This window comes from Schistocerca piceifrons, chromosome 8 (genome assembly GCF_021461385.2).
Source record: "Schistocerca piceifrons isolate TAMUIC-IGC-003096 chromosome 8, iqSchPice1.1, whole genome shotgun sequence".
In the NCBI taxonomy this organism is placed as follows: domain Eukaryota; kingdom Metazoa; phylum Arthropoda; class Insecta; order Orthoptera; family Acrididae; genus Schistocerca; species Schistocerca piceifrons.
The window spans coordinates 205,479,088-205,496,582 of NC_060145.1; the positions used below are offsets into that span (position 1 = coordinate 205,479,088).

Consider the following 17,495-nt stretch of genomic DNA (forward strand, 5'->3'; position numbering starts at 1 on the left):
GCATGCACGTTTGCGTGGTTGCTTTCAACAATCTGACGGGTACATCGGTTGTTAATGTACCACCATATCACATTTACAATGGCTTATCACGAGCTTACATTAATCTGTCGTCTTTCGGTGTTAATCGCTTAAATATGTTACATAGGCAAATGTATTCCCGAAGTTTCATTATTCCACGTTAGTTATTTTTTGGCGTTGGGATTATCTTCCGTCAGTGTGCTTAAATAAAACTGAATTCTTCTATTGACTCTTTTAAATTGGACTAAAAAGTATAGAATAATTTCTTCTAGTCCCATACACATTCTTAACCATTGAAAATTTGTGATTGTGAATTTTTAATACCTATGAAAGTGCTTGTAAGATTTAACAAAAATAAATGTGGCACGCATGCAACAGATAACGGTAAGGAAGCGAACTACTAATGCATCAATATCAGTAATAACAAGAAGGTGAATTATTCATGCGTCAGTTACAAATTGCGTATCCCCCACGTTATTCATTTTGAATCTTAAAAGTATTTTCATAGCTATTAAAGATTCGCAGTCACAACTTTTCTGGACTGACTGTATGGAGTTAGGTATCTATTTGGAGATGGAATAAATTATTTTATACTTTTCAGTCCGATTTAAAAGTTGTGCAGTGAAACCACTTGAGCAATTAGGAGGCATTAATGATTAGGAGGCTCAGGTCAAGAGATTTGGCAATCTGTATTGCCTACAATTATAGCTTTAGCCTTAAAGATGCTGACTGCTACTTGACAAGCAAAAGATTAAAGTCAAAAATGTTGGTTTAAAATATGCAAAATGAATCAGTCAATGAAACCTCGGAGAGCCAAAATGCTCACCTAATTGGAAAATTACTAACTCCTCGTTGACGAAAGACGCCAGATACCCTTTTCCTAAAATTTCGCTTAAATGTGCTTTCTCGCGAGGTGTATTTTCGCTCCACATCAAACTGCACATATTTCATTATTGCTATCGGCTCCACAAAATGTTAAGTGATAGTGTAGTCAATAGACATCGGATCTTTTCGTCTATGTATAAGAAGTACATTACATTTGCTTTGTTGAGTGTCAGTTGCCATCCGTATCCTACGATGAAAAAAAAGAAGCTAAGCTTCAATAATACAAGATTAGTACAACGCAAATGATACCTGGATTTATTGTATAGTAACGGAACAAGCGAGTATTGTCTATTGTAGAGTCACAATACATAATAATTTGTGAAATCTCCATCCACATCCCTCATTAAGAAACGTTAATGGAAGAAAGAGGTTACACTCAGTGATGCGTATTACAGAGCTTGTATTTGCTCCGGACATCCTGTCTCCCCTTACAGCCACCATCCCCCCCCCCCCCCCCGCCTCCCCCACTGACACCCTCCCCCTAAATCTCTCTTTTGTACGCGTGGATGTATAGGTCGACCACTCGAGTACTGTACGTGCGCACAAGTGAGGCAAAGGAGCTATAGACACCCTGCTATACATGATTTAGAGAACATGATTTATTGCGGCACAAAAAATGTTTCAGAAAACTGATCAGATGGCATTTTTCTTAGGACGTAGGAATTTGATTTCTACAGTCTCAACGATCGAGCTCCATGTAGATTGGTGAACAATAATTAAAAACAAGTGTACTGGTGACTCCAAATGGTGTACTGAGTTGGTGATTTCCGAGTCCGACAACTGGATTTTACTCGTAGTTCACAGTTAATTTGAGGGCTGAAATGTTTTCAGGAAAACTGGGTTTCGTTTCACAGCGTATCGATCACTTGACTTATTTTCGCGACGTGGTTCCGACATGTTAATTGTGTAATTTTTGAGTTGTATGCTTTCGATTTGTTCATGTATATTTTCTAAAAGCAAGTGTTACAGAAATTACAAATACGTGTGGTTCTATCGCACTCTGGCCATTGCACTGTAAAGTTCCCATAGCAGTAACATGTATTTTTAAATTTGTAACACAATATATTTAGTAGGAAGTTATGCAATCATTATATTAAAACCCAAAAATATTTCTCTACTCAAGCATGTTGAAAAGAATGCGTATGCAACTGTTTATTTGTGGTTTTCGCGCCCTCTTTAGCGGTCACTTGCTTTCTGTGCGGTAGGAGCTGTGCAACAAGTTGGGTTGTGGCTAGAAGAAATGTATAATGACGAAAACATTAAATCGGAATTTATGCTTACCTCTTAAATCTGAAATATTTGCTCAGCATGATGTTTGTGAATTTAACAAAGAACTTGAGATACCGAAATAATGCGTTCAGCAACTGGTTACAGTGAATTATCGGCAGCAACAAGATGAACCACACAGGTGAAAATCTAATTGCACTGCTTATTCTCAATTATTTCTTAGAATGTGCGTAACATTCGTAAAGTTGGAATTAAATGCACTTAGGAATTCACGACTTCTACACGGTTAGGAGAGCACGAGTATGGTTACAGAGCTGGTAGAGGCACATACATGATACTACAATTGTCAGATCATAAAAATAATAGAATTTAATACACTATCAACAACAGTCAAGCGAATCTGGTCATTATTATGATAGTCTTGTCAATTATTTAAAAATTATTACTGTAAATGTGATTCGCTTTCTTACCTGAACTCCAGACTGCACTTCCTGAATACCATCCTGAAAGGAAAAGAAAGGTTTCTTATGAATATGGCAGTTACAGAAGATAATGAACACATACACGAACAGAGACCGCATTCTGGCGTATTTTAAATTTATCCATAAATCTATTATCATTAACATTCCTTTCATGTTAACATTCCTTTCATGGTGGATATCTGTTAAAAAAAATCGTCGTGTTCCGCATCATCCTGCTACGTAATCTTTCAGATATTTTCAATGTGGTTTCATTTACTTATTTCCGAAATGTTCTTTTTATCGAATCTGTAATATAAGTTTTAAGTTGCAAATATTTTGTAGGATTAGGAATTAAATCAATACTTATCAGGTTCTAAAATTATCCTCTGGAATGAACATGACTGGCCAGAAGTCATGCAGAAGCAACAGATACGATATCACTCGTCGGCTGCTGAGGTCTCTGATGTTGTGGTCTTCAGTCCGAAGACAAGTTTGATGCAGCTCTCCATTCTGGTCTATCCTGTGCAAGCCTCTTCATCTCCGAGTAGCTACTGTAACTCACATCTTTCTAGATTTGATTATTGTACTCATCTCTTGGTCTTCCTCTACGATTTCAACCCCTTACCCCCCCTCCCCCCCCCCCCCCCCCACACACACACACTCCCCTACGTTAGAAAACTGGTGTACCTTGATATTCACATCTCATAATATGTCCTACCAACCGATTCCTTCTTTTAGTAAAGCTGTACCTCAAATTTCCTGTCTCCTCAAGTCTATTACCTCCTCATTAGTTACGCAATTTACCCATCCAACCTTCAATATTTTTCTGTAGCACCATATTTCAAAAGCACCTATTCTCTTCTTGCCTAACGGTTTATCGTCTATGTATCACTTCCATACATGGATACATTCCAACCAAAACCTACAAAAAAAGCTTTATAACGTTTAAATCCGTATTCGATATCAAAAAATTTCTCTTCCTCAGAAATGTTTTTCTTGCCATTGCCAGTCTACATTTTATACCGTTTCCACTTTCTCCATTATAAGTTATTTTGCTGCCCAACAGCGGAACTCATATGCTACGTTTAGTGTGTCGTTTCCTAATCTAATTACCTCAGCATCGTCTCATTTAATTCTACTGCATTCCATTACCCTTGTTTTGCTTTTGTTAATGTTTATCTTACATCCTCCGTTCAAGACAGCGTCCATTCCGTTCAACTGCTCTTCCAAGTCCTTTACCATCTTTCAAAGATTTACAGCGCCATCGACATATCTCAAAGTTATTATTTCTTCTTGCTGAACTTTAGTTCCTACTCCAAATTATTCTTTGATTTCCTTCACTGCTTGCTCTGTGTACAAATTGAATAATACATGCGATAGGCTACATCCCAGTCTTTCTCCCTTCTGAACCACTGCTTCACTTTCATGCCCCTCGACTGTTATACCTGCCGTTTGGTTTCTTAACAACTTGTAAAAAGCCTTTCACTCCCTGTATTTTACCTCTGATACCTTCAATATTTGAAAGAGAGTATTCCAGTCGGCATTGTCAAAAGCCTTCTCTAAGTCTACAACATCGTAAACATAGGTTTACCTTCCTTAACCTATCTTCTAAGAGAAGTCGTAGGGTCAGCACTACCTCGCATGTTCCTACATTTTCCCGGAATCCAAATTGTTTTTCCCCGAAGTCGGCTACTACCGGCTTTCCACTCATCTATAAATAATTCGTGTTAGTATTTTCCAACGGTGACTTATTAAACTGATAGTTCGGTAATATTCACACCTGTCAACACTTGCTTCCTTTGAAATTGGAGCTACTACATTCTCCTTGAAATCTCAGTGTATTTCCCCTGAGTAATACATTTTGCGCACGAAATGGAACAGTTTTGTCGCGGCTGGCTCTTTCAAGGATAGAAGTTCTGACGAATGGCATCTGCCCGCGGGAACATAGTTCAACTTAGGTCTTTCAGTGCTCTGTCAAAGTCCGCTTCAAGAATTTTAAAGCTGCAGTACACAGGGGTTGGACAAAAATATGGAAACGTTGCAAGAAATGGGTGCTTGAACATAAATACCGATGCTAGCCAAGCCCGCAGTTTGCACTGTTGTACCTGAACACAAACGGCACCTGTGCGATGTCCTCAATACGTCACAAGTGTCAGTTGTGATCAGAGCAGTCTTCTGTGTAGTTGTGAGTGCAGTATGTTGGACCTAAATGGTTCTGAACATGGGTAAATTGTTGGTGCTGGTATGGTGGATACGTCCGCGACCAAGGCTTCCAAAATGTTTGGTGCTTCAAGAGGCATCGTATTGAAGATTTGTACTGCATACAGGAAAAGCGAACAAACATCATCTACTATGTCACAACGCGGACGGAACTGTGCCGAGTGATAGTGATACACGTCCACTGAAGAGGGTGGTGACGAAAAATAAAAGGAAAGCAACTGCTTAACTCTCTGCAGAACTGAACGTCTCACTTGCGAACCCAGTCAGCACCAAAACTACTAGAAGGGAGCTCCATAGGCTGGGAATTGTAGGGCGAGGTGGATTTACATACCAGCACGTCAATCATGCACATTCCCGGAACGAGAAATTGTCTGGCTAAAGCCATATAACCTGGACTATGGAGCAATAGAAGAAAGTCATTTGGTCGAATGACTCTTGTTTCACAATGTTTCCAACTTATGGCCGAGTTTACATCTGGCGTACTCCGAGCTAGGACTAGATATAGTCTGCTTGCTACCAATAGTGAGGCATGGCGTGGATCCGGTGATGATTTGTGTATCCAAATGGTCAGCCCATTGTTCATCAGCAAAGTCACATTACTGCCAAGGATTATGTGACCATTTTGGGTGATTAGATCAGTCTCATGGTACAGTAGTTGTTCCCCAATCTGGATGTTGTGTTCCAAGGCGACAGGTCCCTGTTCGCACAACTGACATTGTCCAGGACTGGTTTTGAGAGCACGAGGATGAATTTTCGCATCTCTCCTGGACACACCAGTCACCAGATCTCATTATTGTATTGGGCTTTCGTAGTCTACTTTCGAGAGAAGGGAGACTGATCGTTATCCACCTCCATTATCGTTACGAGACTTGCCACTATTTTGCAGGAAGTGTTGTATGAGATTCCCCTGAAAATCGCCTCGCAGGGTGGCCGTGCGGTCTTGGGCGCCTTGCCACGGTTGGCGCTGCTGCCCCGTCGGAGGTTCGAGTCCTCCCTTGGGCATGGGTGTGTGTGTTGTCCTTAGCATAAGTTAGATTAAGTAGTCTGTAAGCCTAGGGACCGATGACCTCAGCAGTTTGGTCCCATAGGAACTTATAATGCTTTGAATCAAGGATAGGAAAGAATTATTTTCTATGTGGTGATACAGAAGGGTGTCCAAAATTAAGTGACTAATAAATAAAGCAAATGTTTTCCGCACAATCGACAAAGAATGAGATCTATCGAAAGCATTAGCTACAAGAAGGGACAGGATTGTTGGTCGTGTGTAAGGTAACAACTTACATGGCACTCGAGAGAGCTGTAGAGGACGAACATTGAAGGGGAACACAGAGATTTGAATTATGTTAGTCTATTCCGTGTGACATTCTCCTTATCTCCACATAATAACTGGAAACTACGTCCACTTACACATGATTCTTGTATTCAAGCCTCCCTCTGCGCTTCCCTTCATTACCAAATTAAATATTTCTTGATGCCTCGTGCTTTTTCCTATCAACATATCCCTTCGTTTAATCAATTTGTGCCATAAATCCCCCCCCCCCCCCCAATTCGCTACATTGCTTCTTCTTTGGTTACTCGATCTAGCCATTTAATCTTCAGTGTTCTTCTGTAGCATCAAATTTCAAATGCTTGTATTCTCTTCTCATCAGTACTGTTACAACAAATAATTTAGGACGGTGCGTATAAATGCTGCCCAGAGGTTAAGAGACTGTCAGAGTTGAGAAAATTTTGGCTGACTGCATATTAGTCTGCAACTGGGAACAGGATATCGTTCTATACATCAAAGAAGGAAAAAAGTTGTTTCTTTATCCTGGTATGCAAACCGATAACGATAACGAACATTTTAATACGCATAGGTTTAAATAAAACCTTGTTCCGATGCCTTAAACAATTTATCAGGTGTCAGTGAACACCGTAAGTGTCACACTCCATTCGAGTACACAGAAAGAACGAAACAAGTGAATCCAGCTTTGGAGAATGTATGTACTTACTAGCAATATCGAATTAAGAGAGCAGAGAGCTGGCGTACATCTTCGTCAAACGGCTCCCTTTCTAGTGTGACCAGAAGGATTGATGTAGAGCCAAGCGCAGTCGCATAAGAGGCCCCAAACGAAGAGGAAACGTGAAAACAATTACCAGCACACCTCAGCGAAGTCAAAAGGTGTGGTATTAACAGGCGGCTGAGTTCGATCAGAGTAGAATGACATCTCTGCAGGAAACGTGTTTATCAGACTGTGATATTTCGGCTCGTATGGGACATGACGCTACGGCAGTGACATTGCTGCGGACTGTATAACTATTGTATATAACAGGTCCGTACACAACGGTTTATGGACATTGGATCACTCATTGTGGGTACAGGTTGGGATGACAGCCATCACGTCCACATGACCATACGTTACCGTGTCTACTATACAACGGTGGTCCGCAGATGGAGTACCGCAGTTAGTGTGAACCTGTCTGCGTCGGATCCCACGAACCACTCGGGGTACACAGCTTGTGTGCTGAGTGGGAAAATGCAGTGTTTTCGGAGTCGTAGCTCCAGCATCAGCCTAACCTAAAGTATTGACTGAATATGCGTACTGTATTCGTTGGCTGCAATCTGCTGGTCTCTATTGTTGGCCAGGCTGACGAGGAGGTGTCAAATGTTAGTGTCTTATGTGCCGTTTGAAACAAAATGAAATATCGGGCCTAATGGACTGACGGATCATAACTGCAATCGTTACGTCAGGCACGTGTTAGACGCCGTACTACTACCCCCTACCCCCACCTACCCATCTCCCCTCCCCATTGGACATTTCCAAATACTAAAATCAGTATGACAGCGCCTGGTCAAAAAGTGAAGTATGTACAAGACTGTCCGACACGTCCGTTGAATACATATCTATCACTATCTTACATTGATTCTTTGCGAACCCACAAACAAACTGCGTGGAGACGGACGCCGTAGCAAAATAACGTATTCCTGTATGATTTCATGTCATCACAACGTGCTGAATAGTCTGAGATGATACACAGTTCTGTGTACCTAAGCCTTCGTGTACCGTCACGGAACTAAGCTGTTCAGCAAACTCAATGTCAGTCACATATGTTTTTCTTAGTGAGCCATTTTCACAAACGGAAATATAGATGTAGATTACTCCAAATTTAGGATACGCCAGTGTCAGAGATAGACGAGTCTGCTGACGGAATGTGTGTTTTTAACCTCCACTGAAAGATTGTCCCATGAAAGTGGAGAAGGATTCATCACGGTTTAGCTCCGAAGTTCCAGCGATCTACTGAGTCGTCTCAGACTTACCTGGATGTTGTCGAGAGCATCAGATGTAACGTTGACGATTCCACCGACAATTGATTCTCCAGCTCCGATTACATCATCGACAGCGTCACCGATGCCACCGATAATTGTCTCTCCTGCATCGATCACATCGGATGTAATATTAGTAACGGTGTCGATGACGTCGCCAATGATGTCACCGATACCAAACAACGGTTCGGGAGCAGGTGCTGCGATGACACCCTGCAACATAGAGCAATCAGTGAACTATCCATTAGCCACATATCTCGAGGATCAACATACGCTTCAGCTTAAGTTGACCCGTAAATGCAGACTTCGAAGCAACATTAAGTTCGATTAAACACAGAAAATTAAACTGTTAATATAAAAATAATATTATAAGAACTGGGTGGTACAAACTAAACGAGAGGTTTTAAGAAACATGCAAAATAAAAAACAATGTAAACATTTGGTGACAGCAATTGATCTACTACAACTCTTCTTTAGTTTGTAACGGGACATCCTCCTCTAGCATTACTTTTCCTCAACAGTAGTTGTCGATAACAGTAACACACTTAAAAATTATATTATTAGTTATGCGGTCCTGTACTGTTTACTACATTAATTTCTGGATTTATTTATGAAATAATAATCGAAATTAAAGCTAGTAGAAATTCATTTGTTAAAGAAAATTGTAAACCGTTTCGAATATTGTTATTTCCGCAGAGAGAGAGAGTCGTAAGCATGCCTCTGATGTGATCGGACGTAATTTTGTATTTTTGTGCCAACAATGTAAGTTCGGCTTTGTTACCGTGAAAAATCAAAAGACTGTACAATATTCTAAAATGTGAGAAAATATATTTAGGTAAAACAAAATTTGTGCACCAACAATCTTCAAATTTATTTAGTTCATTCCAATCGTGAGGACCTAAAATGTGGGATTTTCAAGAATCAGACTCCTAGACAAGAAGAACTGGAGCCATGACGAGCCAAGTAAACGTGAAAGTTTATTGTAATCTTCACTTCTCTCAAATCTTCATAAGAGACTTTAGTGTGGACGATAGATGGAAGTAAGAAGGACGGGGGAGATTACGATTAGAAAATTTCACGTTGTAGATAATATCCTACTATTCGGATGCATTCATGCAATATTCTTTTCCGGACCTCATTACTGAATACCGTGAACTTCGAGGTGAAATCGTTTGATTTCATCAACCCTCCGTGGCCATGTATTACAAGGCGAGCTTTTGACTTCATCATACAAGAAATAAGGAGAAAACTGAAGAGAAAGTTTACTGATACAGTAGGTTAGGGAATGTCACGAATTCTTGATCATTTATCTGAGAATCGGGGAGTGGCTGTCACTAACCGTCCCTGAGTGTACGAAGTAACGTAACCCTGTGAGAACCAGAGGTAGTGAAGGTACGTAAAATCGCTCATTGCAGCTGTAATAGAAGCCTGCAGCATCTAAGCGAATTACCCTAAGTGAAAGTCATCTCATCCGCTCCTCATTTTCGATAAGTTAGGTCTGATGAGCCACTGTGACGAAACCATGCACCACACCATCAGTTTATGTCACGTAGTCAGTGAGATGACTATGGTCCTCATGTGCCATCGAGCGAGTCCAGATGTTCGCTGTCCTCTATTGTGATCGTCTTCATTTGTTTCCGGATGCTAATTGGAACTGTTAATTCCACTTATTCAATTATTTTACAAATCGTCTTTTATACTAATGGGAGTTTTAATCACTGTGGATAGTCCGACGACCAGTCTCTCGAATAACGTGCCAAAAGACGTTCACCCCACTATTCTTAAGATTAAAACTCATAGTCTCTCGATGTTCTGCCTAATGATCATGCCCTTATTCGTCATCCTGACGACTTTTTTTTCGATCCAATTTCGTTTGCGATTCATGTTCCTACAGTTTTTAGGATAGCCGACTATGCTACTTTAACTGAAAAAACCTTGCAATTCCCCATGGGCCACTTCCACAATACTGTTCTCTTTTTAAAACATATCTGTGGAGAAAGAACGATGTTGCAGGTTACTAAATAACGTGGTCGTAGTTAACCGTCCCTGTTCCACAGTGCCGCTAATTACGTATGTCTATCACGACACATTTCAGAAGTATCGTATTTTTGTGTCACCTGTATACAGTTCTAGCAAATATCGTGCGCTTTTAGAGAAAGCTGTTGTACGGACGGGATAGCGAACGGATGAAGGTGAAAATAACAAGCTAAGGCAGGTTATACCGACTACGAAATAGTGTTAGGCGGTCTTTACGTCGTATCTTAGATTAAAGGAAACCCACTGAACACACCTAAGAACAAAACATTTACATATCAAAGCATAGTCAGCTCTTCTGGGGTTGGAATCCATCGCTATAACTGACTGCTTGTTATATTCTGACACGAAATTCTGTTCTGTGAGACGGTTTTAATTTTGTTGAGCCCCCAGGGCCTGCGCTAAGTCTAACGGAAGACTTTTAATTTGGGATTAGAATACTTTAAGTGTGAATTTATTTATTTGTCAGATTCTGCGGGATTATGCGAGCTAAAATTACCTGGTCATGTACCGTGTCCGTATATTTCTTAAAAATGCCAAATAGATAATGTACACAAAAAAGATCTAAAGAATTAAGAAAACATGAAAAAGTTCTGAGAAGGCACTCGAATAAGTACACATTAAGGTAAAAAACTTCTCAAGTACTTGAGAAATTACTGTACAGCAGAGAATGAGTGTGCACAGGGAAACCTTTCAATTCAGATTTGAAGACTTGGGTTTTATGACTTAGTTTCTTGAGGTACGTCGGTGCCTGTTGAAAGTGAAAGTTCTTGAACAGTTCACGCCCTTCCTTACAAAGCTTAAAGAAGTTGTTGTTGTTGTTGTTGTGGTCTTCAGTCCTGAGACTGGTTTGATGCAGCTCTCCATGCTACTCTATCCTGTGCAAGCTTCTTCATCTCCCAGTACCTACTGCAACCTACATCCTTCTGAATCTGCTTAGTGTATTGATCTCTTGGTCTCCCTCTACGATTTTTACCCTCCACGCTGCCCTCCAATGCTAAATTTGTGATCCCTTGATGCCTCAAAACATGTCCTACCAACCGATCCCTTCTTCTAGTCAAGTTGTGCCACAAACTTCTCTTCTCCCCAATCCTATTCAATACCTCCTCATTAGTTACGTGATCTACCCACCTTATCTTCAGCATTCTTCTGTAGTCTTAAAGAAGTGGAAATCGTTTTTTGGTTTAGTGTGCAGTGAACGAATTATGAATGAGTCAATATTACCAACAACAGATCCTATGATGGTGTACTCGTGTATGTAAAGGGATAACAAGTTGGAACTTCGAGACATCTAAACAACGGCCTATGCAAAGTTCGCGATTAAACACCGCAACGACTGCTCCAGAGTACACCACTGGAGATAATAGAGTGGCAAGGAAACAAAGTAAACGAACTTTCACGTTTCGGAGACAGAGGAGAATACTGTCATGCGGTGAACATAGCGAAATTTAGTTTCTGCTCAAGGTATGGAACCTCATACTTCTCAGGAAACTTTTTAATTACCCATAATCTTGATAATTTAAAATGATCGACTTCACTGACTGTTTGACAACCATGTGACAATAAAATTTCGCTTTTAAAAGAGTCTCGAACCGGAAACTGTAAGCACTGCTTTTATTTGTAGCTAAATAACTCTGAATAAACAAAGTATGAGTAATATCCAAAGTTAATACATGTGACAAATTTTGCTAAGTGTATGTGGGAGTCTCTCGCTGACACAAACGACTCTCTCTCTTTCTCTGTCTCTCTCTCTGTCTCTCTGTCTCTTTCTCTGTCCCTCTCTTACTCTCTCCCCCTGTCTGGTTAAACTGAAGTAATACATAGAAACTGACTTTTTTCCCTGCTAGACAGTAGACATACGTCGGTGCAACCCTCAAGAAAGGAGAGGAATAATTTCTTGAAAGTGGAGTTTCTAAACGCCTTGGACAAAAGTATAAAAATAAAATCTTGCGAGTGATAACAGGATGTTATTTTTGACATACTTGTATGTCTTCCCTTATTGTAAAAAGCACGTACAGTGTTTTTAACACTGATCAATAAGCCAACTTCGTCATTTACTTACGTAGAATTAAATTACGTAGAATAGACTTGATACAAAGATTCTAAGATTCTTTTTGTGCGGTACTGCTAGGCGAGTTCAGTGAGAGACAGGAAAGGGTGGTGAACTCTTTTTGTTGTCTTGCCAGTTTAATTTTCTTCGTTTGGACTTCATTCAAATGACATTAAACTCTTAAAGGCTGTAATTAGAACCACTATCATACAGAGACCAAAGTAAATTTGCTTTGACATTGGCAGTACAGGTGACATATTCTGCCGTCCAAGCCGTTAAAACAGTGTCATCTAATATTCCTCATTACTGCAACAAAGATTTTAACTTGCTGTACTTTTACTAGTACGGAATACACATGGATTACGCTTCAATTCGTAAGATGCGGTTCCAGATGAAGGAATGAAACTGATTTTTTGTTGTTGTTGCATTTAACATATTCGAGTGGTACTTGTGGGAAATTTATTTTTGCTACCAATATTTTGCCGGAAGAGGAGAGATGGTAGCGTAAATATCATAAACAAATTTATTCAAGAACGTCCAGGCTTAAAATCTAAACCTCTTATCAGCGCCTAGTAGACTGAGAGTAAGAGACAGTTTCGATGGTGTTGCGTCACTCAGATGCAAACGTAAACTCTGCGGTCCCCTAGATGCTCTTCGATAGCAGAAGGTTATGTTTAGGTACAGCTTTCAGTCTTTTTCTTGCCACTCCTATCGTCTTCAACAGAAACACAGTTTAACTTAGTGGCGGATTAAGACTGTGTGCCAGACCGAGACTCGAACTCTCGACCTTTGCCCTATGCCTTAGAAACACAATATTCGCATTCATCATAGCCTCTTACAGGAATACACATGAGACATAACACTTCCACTTCGAGATGCAAATATAACGAATGGGTGTGAGCAAAAGTTACCTCCTCAGTGCAGAGAGCAGAACGCCTACGCAATCAGTGTCATAAAACGCTTTTGCCGTTACCATAACGAGGAAAAGAACTGCGAAATATACTAAAATTCTAGAAAGAGTATACGACAGATATCACTCGTTTCAATCTTAATAAGATATCGCATAGCCTCCCTCAAAATAAAATTTATGTACATGTAGCACCAATTCTAAGACTTCAGCTGTAAAAGAAAACACCAGCTAACCTGGAAGAAAGAATGTTATTGTGCACGCGAGAAGATACAAGCAGGAAATAGATCTTTTTGCTTTTAGTGTGCGAAACACTCTTAGCTTGAAAGCCCTTCAATGTAAAGATCAAGATCTGCAGGACGATCGTTCATTCATTTGTCCACGACACATCAGAAATCATCGACAGCTACAAAGTTCGGACAGAAACAAGACTAATACATTTGGAAGTAGAGTGATTACGTGATTCATTGGATCTGTTCAAATAGAGGAGATTGGGGATATATGACAAACAAAGAAGTATAATGTTTGTTTTGTTCTGCCACTAGTCACATTTTTCTCTTTTTTTAAACTTGATACACGGATACGCGTTTCGAGCATGTTTTGCTCATCAGGCGTTTTCTATTGCTTGTTGTTGTTGTTGTTGTTGTTGTTGCTGTTGCTGTTTTTGATGTCGTCGTTGTTTTACGTTGGGCTGCATGTTGTTGGTTGTGGCATTGTTTGTGTTGGTAGCATTACGATGTTTCTGTATCAGTTAGTAACCGGTCACAAATACGGACGATTCCCAAAAAACCCTCATACGTCCAAGACAGTCAAATTCACAATCAACAAGGTACAGCGCAATATCACAACGACAATGACAGTGCATATAAAGTTTTCGCCCTCTTTCCTCTATCCTCCTAAGACACACACACACACACACACACCACACACACACACACACACACACACACATGCCGGCCGCGATGGCCGTGCGGTTCTGGCGCTGCAGTCCGGAAACGCGGGACTGCTACGGTCGCAGGTTCCTATCCTGCCTCGGGCATGGGTGTGTGTGATGTCCTTAGGTTAGTTAGGTTTAAGTAGTTCTAAGTTCTAGGGGACTTATGACCTAAGATGTTGAGTCCCATAGTGCTCAGAGCCATTTGAACCATTTGAACAAACACACACACACACAGACACTCACCACATAACTCACCCAAAAAAAAAAGACTGCGTTAAGATTACATTACGTATAGCAGTGAGATACCAGTAGAAGTGATGTTTGGAGGTCGGGTTTTGAGTCGAAGTTTTAATCTGCCAGAGAGTTTCAAAACAGCAGACGCTATGCCACACAGCGAGAAATTCAACTTGGATATGGTAGACATAGTCTGTAAATTATGAAATAATAAATTTCAGATAATTCCAGTACCTGATGTTTTCATATGCATACAATGAAGAATGCCTGTTTCTGAAGAAAGCGTTCTGGAATGTCTTAGTGAGGTATTAAATTCAAAAAATAAATGATGTTGCTGGCAGCAAATCAGACAATTAATTTATTTAAAAAAAAGTCACAATACCAACACTTAGACACTACGGCCCCAGTCAACAAAGAGGTAAATGTGATATTATGGGTAAGAAGTGCATTACAGCGATAATAAGAAGTAAATGTATACAGAAGAACGCTCATGTATCAATAATAGTGGAAAGTACAGTGTTCAGAGTTGTTATAGGGGGGACACCCGAAGAAATGCGATCATTTGGCATAGCAAGTTTACTTTGGCAAGAGGAGCAGGTGAACAGGCTAACTCAGGTAGGCGGTTCACGAGCGTGGTACTAGATATTGCGACATCAGGTACTCGTAGTTCCAGGTGTATGCAGTTCGGTAAGACAGTACGTGATCTACAGGATCCCTCATCACCGGATGACAACGATTATTAGTACCATCGTGCAAATTTCTGTGTTTAGATATCGGATTTCGCTGGTAGATGTCAACAACTGTCACTACCTCGCGGTACAAGCACATATTTTCATAAATAACGTGAACTTCTGCAGCGGTTTGTAAACTGGACTGTGTCGGGTGAATATTTCTCTACTTCCTTCACTACGTACTACACTGCGTAGCACCTTAAAGCTTCTAGTGGCTACCGAGACTAATACGTGACGATAGACCAAGTTTCCCATGATAAGGGACAATATTGTGATTACGTTAAAAGTTTATACTATTTTTGACTATGGCTGGTTGCACCACAAGAGAGACCATTATCAGCACCTTTTCATGAAATACTGAATACATTTTTTCATATATTAATAACCATTTTGTAGAAAATCCACAAATTCCGGTACTTCAAGTTCCCACCGAAACACTTACATCAAAACTAGCTACTAGAACTGAGTGCATTACATTATCACGCTGAAAATGTCGCGTTTTAACTACTTCTGCAGGTTCCTGTTTCACAAACCCCCCCAAAAAAGAAAGTGAAACAGCGTCCTTCAAAGCTCCACACTGATCGAGTTTATACAATCTTGAGTGCCTTGGTCACGTGGGTGAATCCAGTACTTCATTTGCATTCCGCCAAAAATCAAGATATCTCTTCCATTACATTTCTTCTAGGATCTCCAAAACACAACACTAATCTTCGGTATCCCTGGTACATTCACCCCCATTTACTCCCTTATATCCCATTATATCACGATGTAAAATTCTCCTTCCCCCTCCCCCCGCCCACCGACGTAACTAATCTCTGGGTCCAGGTACCTCACTAATAGTCACAAACACATCAAGACCGTAATTGTGAATTAATAAGTTATTGACAATCTTTAATATTCTACAATGGCGTCGAACATTATTGACGATTTTAGAGTAAGTATTGTATGTAAATAAGTTTGCGCCTTATAGTTTATTGTCTCCTCTTCTGTTACATGAAAAGTTGGTTCAAATGGTTCAAATGGCTCTGAGCACTATGGGACTTAACATCTGAGGTCATCAGTCCCCTAGAACTTAGAACTACTTAAACCTAACTAACCTAAGGACATCACACACACCCATGCCCGAGGCAGGATTCGAACCTGCGACCGTAGCGGTCGCGCGGTTGCAGACTATAGCGCCTAGAACCGCTCGGCCACCCCGGTCGGCTGAAGAGTTGGAACTGAAGAGCAGAAAACTATGACACTGAGGCACCTCTAGCACGCATGGCGGAAGGTCATGGCGTCTAGATGCACTAACAAGAAGGGAGAAAAAAGAAGCACTCCATCTGAGCCACTATTCAAGCTTCCTTATCCCGAAACTTCTCCCATCATGCTGATACGAAGTGCTTTCGCTGTAGACTCTCACTTACCTGCGACAACACGGCTAGCGCGACAAGGAACACTAGTTTTGACGCCATTTCGACAAGGCTTCGTATGTGGCCGTGCCGGCACAGGTTGAGCTTTTTATATTGTGTCGCACGTGCCAGAGCCGCTGTTTGCGAACAGTTTAAGCGATTTGCGCACCAACCTGTGATATAACCTGTAGCTTCCTGCCAGTCAAGGTCTTGATAAAGATGTCCTAATGTCAAGCACTTCTAGGAAAATTCCACAGCAGATAGCAGATGTGTAGAGCTGTTGACGAACCTCATTGTAGGAACTCCGGTAATCCTGCAGCTCTGCGGACCATCACCAACGAGTAAGCAGAAGTCGTTATGTGACACTGGCAGAAATTTCCTTTTCTTTCGTTTACTGTATTAAAACAGATCACAAAACATGGCCGGCCGAAGTGGCCGTGCGGTTAAAGGCGCTGCAGTCTGGAACCGCAAGACCGCTACGGTCGCAGGTTCGAATCCTGCCTCGGGCATGGATGTTTGTGATGTCCTTAGGTTAGTTAGGTTTAACTAGTTCTAAGTTCTAGGGGACTAATGACCTCAGCAGTTGAGTCCCATAGTGCTCAGAGCCATTTGAACCATTTTTTGAACAAAACATGTTTTTTTCCAGTGCACTGCATTTCAGCCTAGACTCATGATCTGACAGCATTGTATTTTGAATGCAAATGCAGAGGCCACAACGGTTCTGAACAGGCTTTCATTTAGATTTAACACCTGAAACTTCTTATTATCTGTATTTGGCGTCCAGGTGCCCATACGCTGATGGTTGGTGTACACTATGAACATCTTGACCGAATGATATCAAATTGATATTCCAGTATTTCTATTCCTGTGGAGAACGTCGATTAATATTTCATCTTATGCGAGTTTTTTTTTTTTTCAACAATTTCAGTATATTTACAGGAAAACGCCATTCCCACGGATGAAAGTGGTGCATGAGTATACAGGTGGTCCATTGATCGTGACCGGGCCAAATATCTCACGAAATAAACATCAAACGAAATAACTACAAAGAACGAAACTTGTCTAGCTTGAAGGGGGAAACCAGATGGCACTA

At 40.7% G+C, this 17,495-nt stretch overlaps 1 protein-coding gene across 1 annotated transcript in view; it reads right to left on the reverse strand.

Moving 5' to 3' along the window:
* The window catches only part of LOC124712051, a 32,630-nt gene extending 16,160 nt beyond the window's left edge, over positions 1 to 16,470 (reverse strand). Inside the window, exons 1-3 of the mRNA XM_047242343.1 lie at positions 16,418 to 16,470; positions 8,110 to 8,328; positions 2,601 to 2,633 (exon numbers count right to left, since the gene is read on the reverse strand). Of these exons, the coding sequence (XP_047098299.1) occupies positions 2,601 to 2,633; positions 8,110 to 8,328; positions 16,418 to 16,465 (300 nt within the window). The 5' untranslated portion in view covers positions 16,466 to 16,470. The remainder of the gene's footprint in view (positions 1 to 2,600; positions 2,634 to 8,109; positions 8,329 to 16,417) is intronic.
* Positions 16,471 to 17,495: the final 1,025 nt, after the last annotated feature.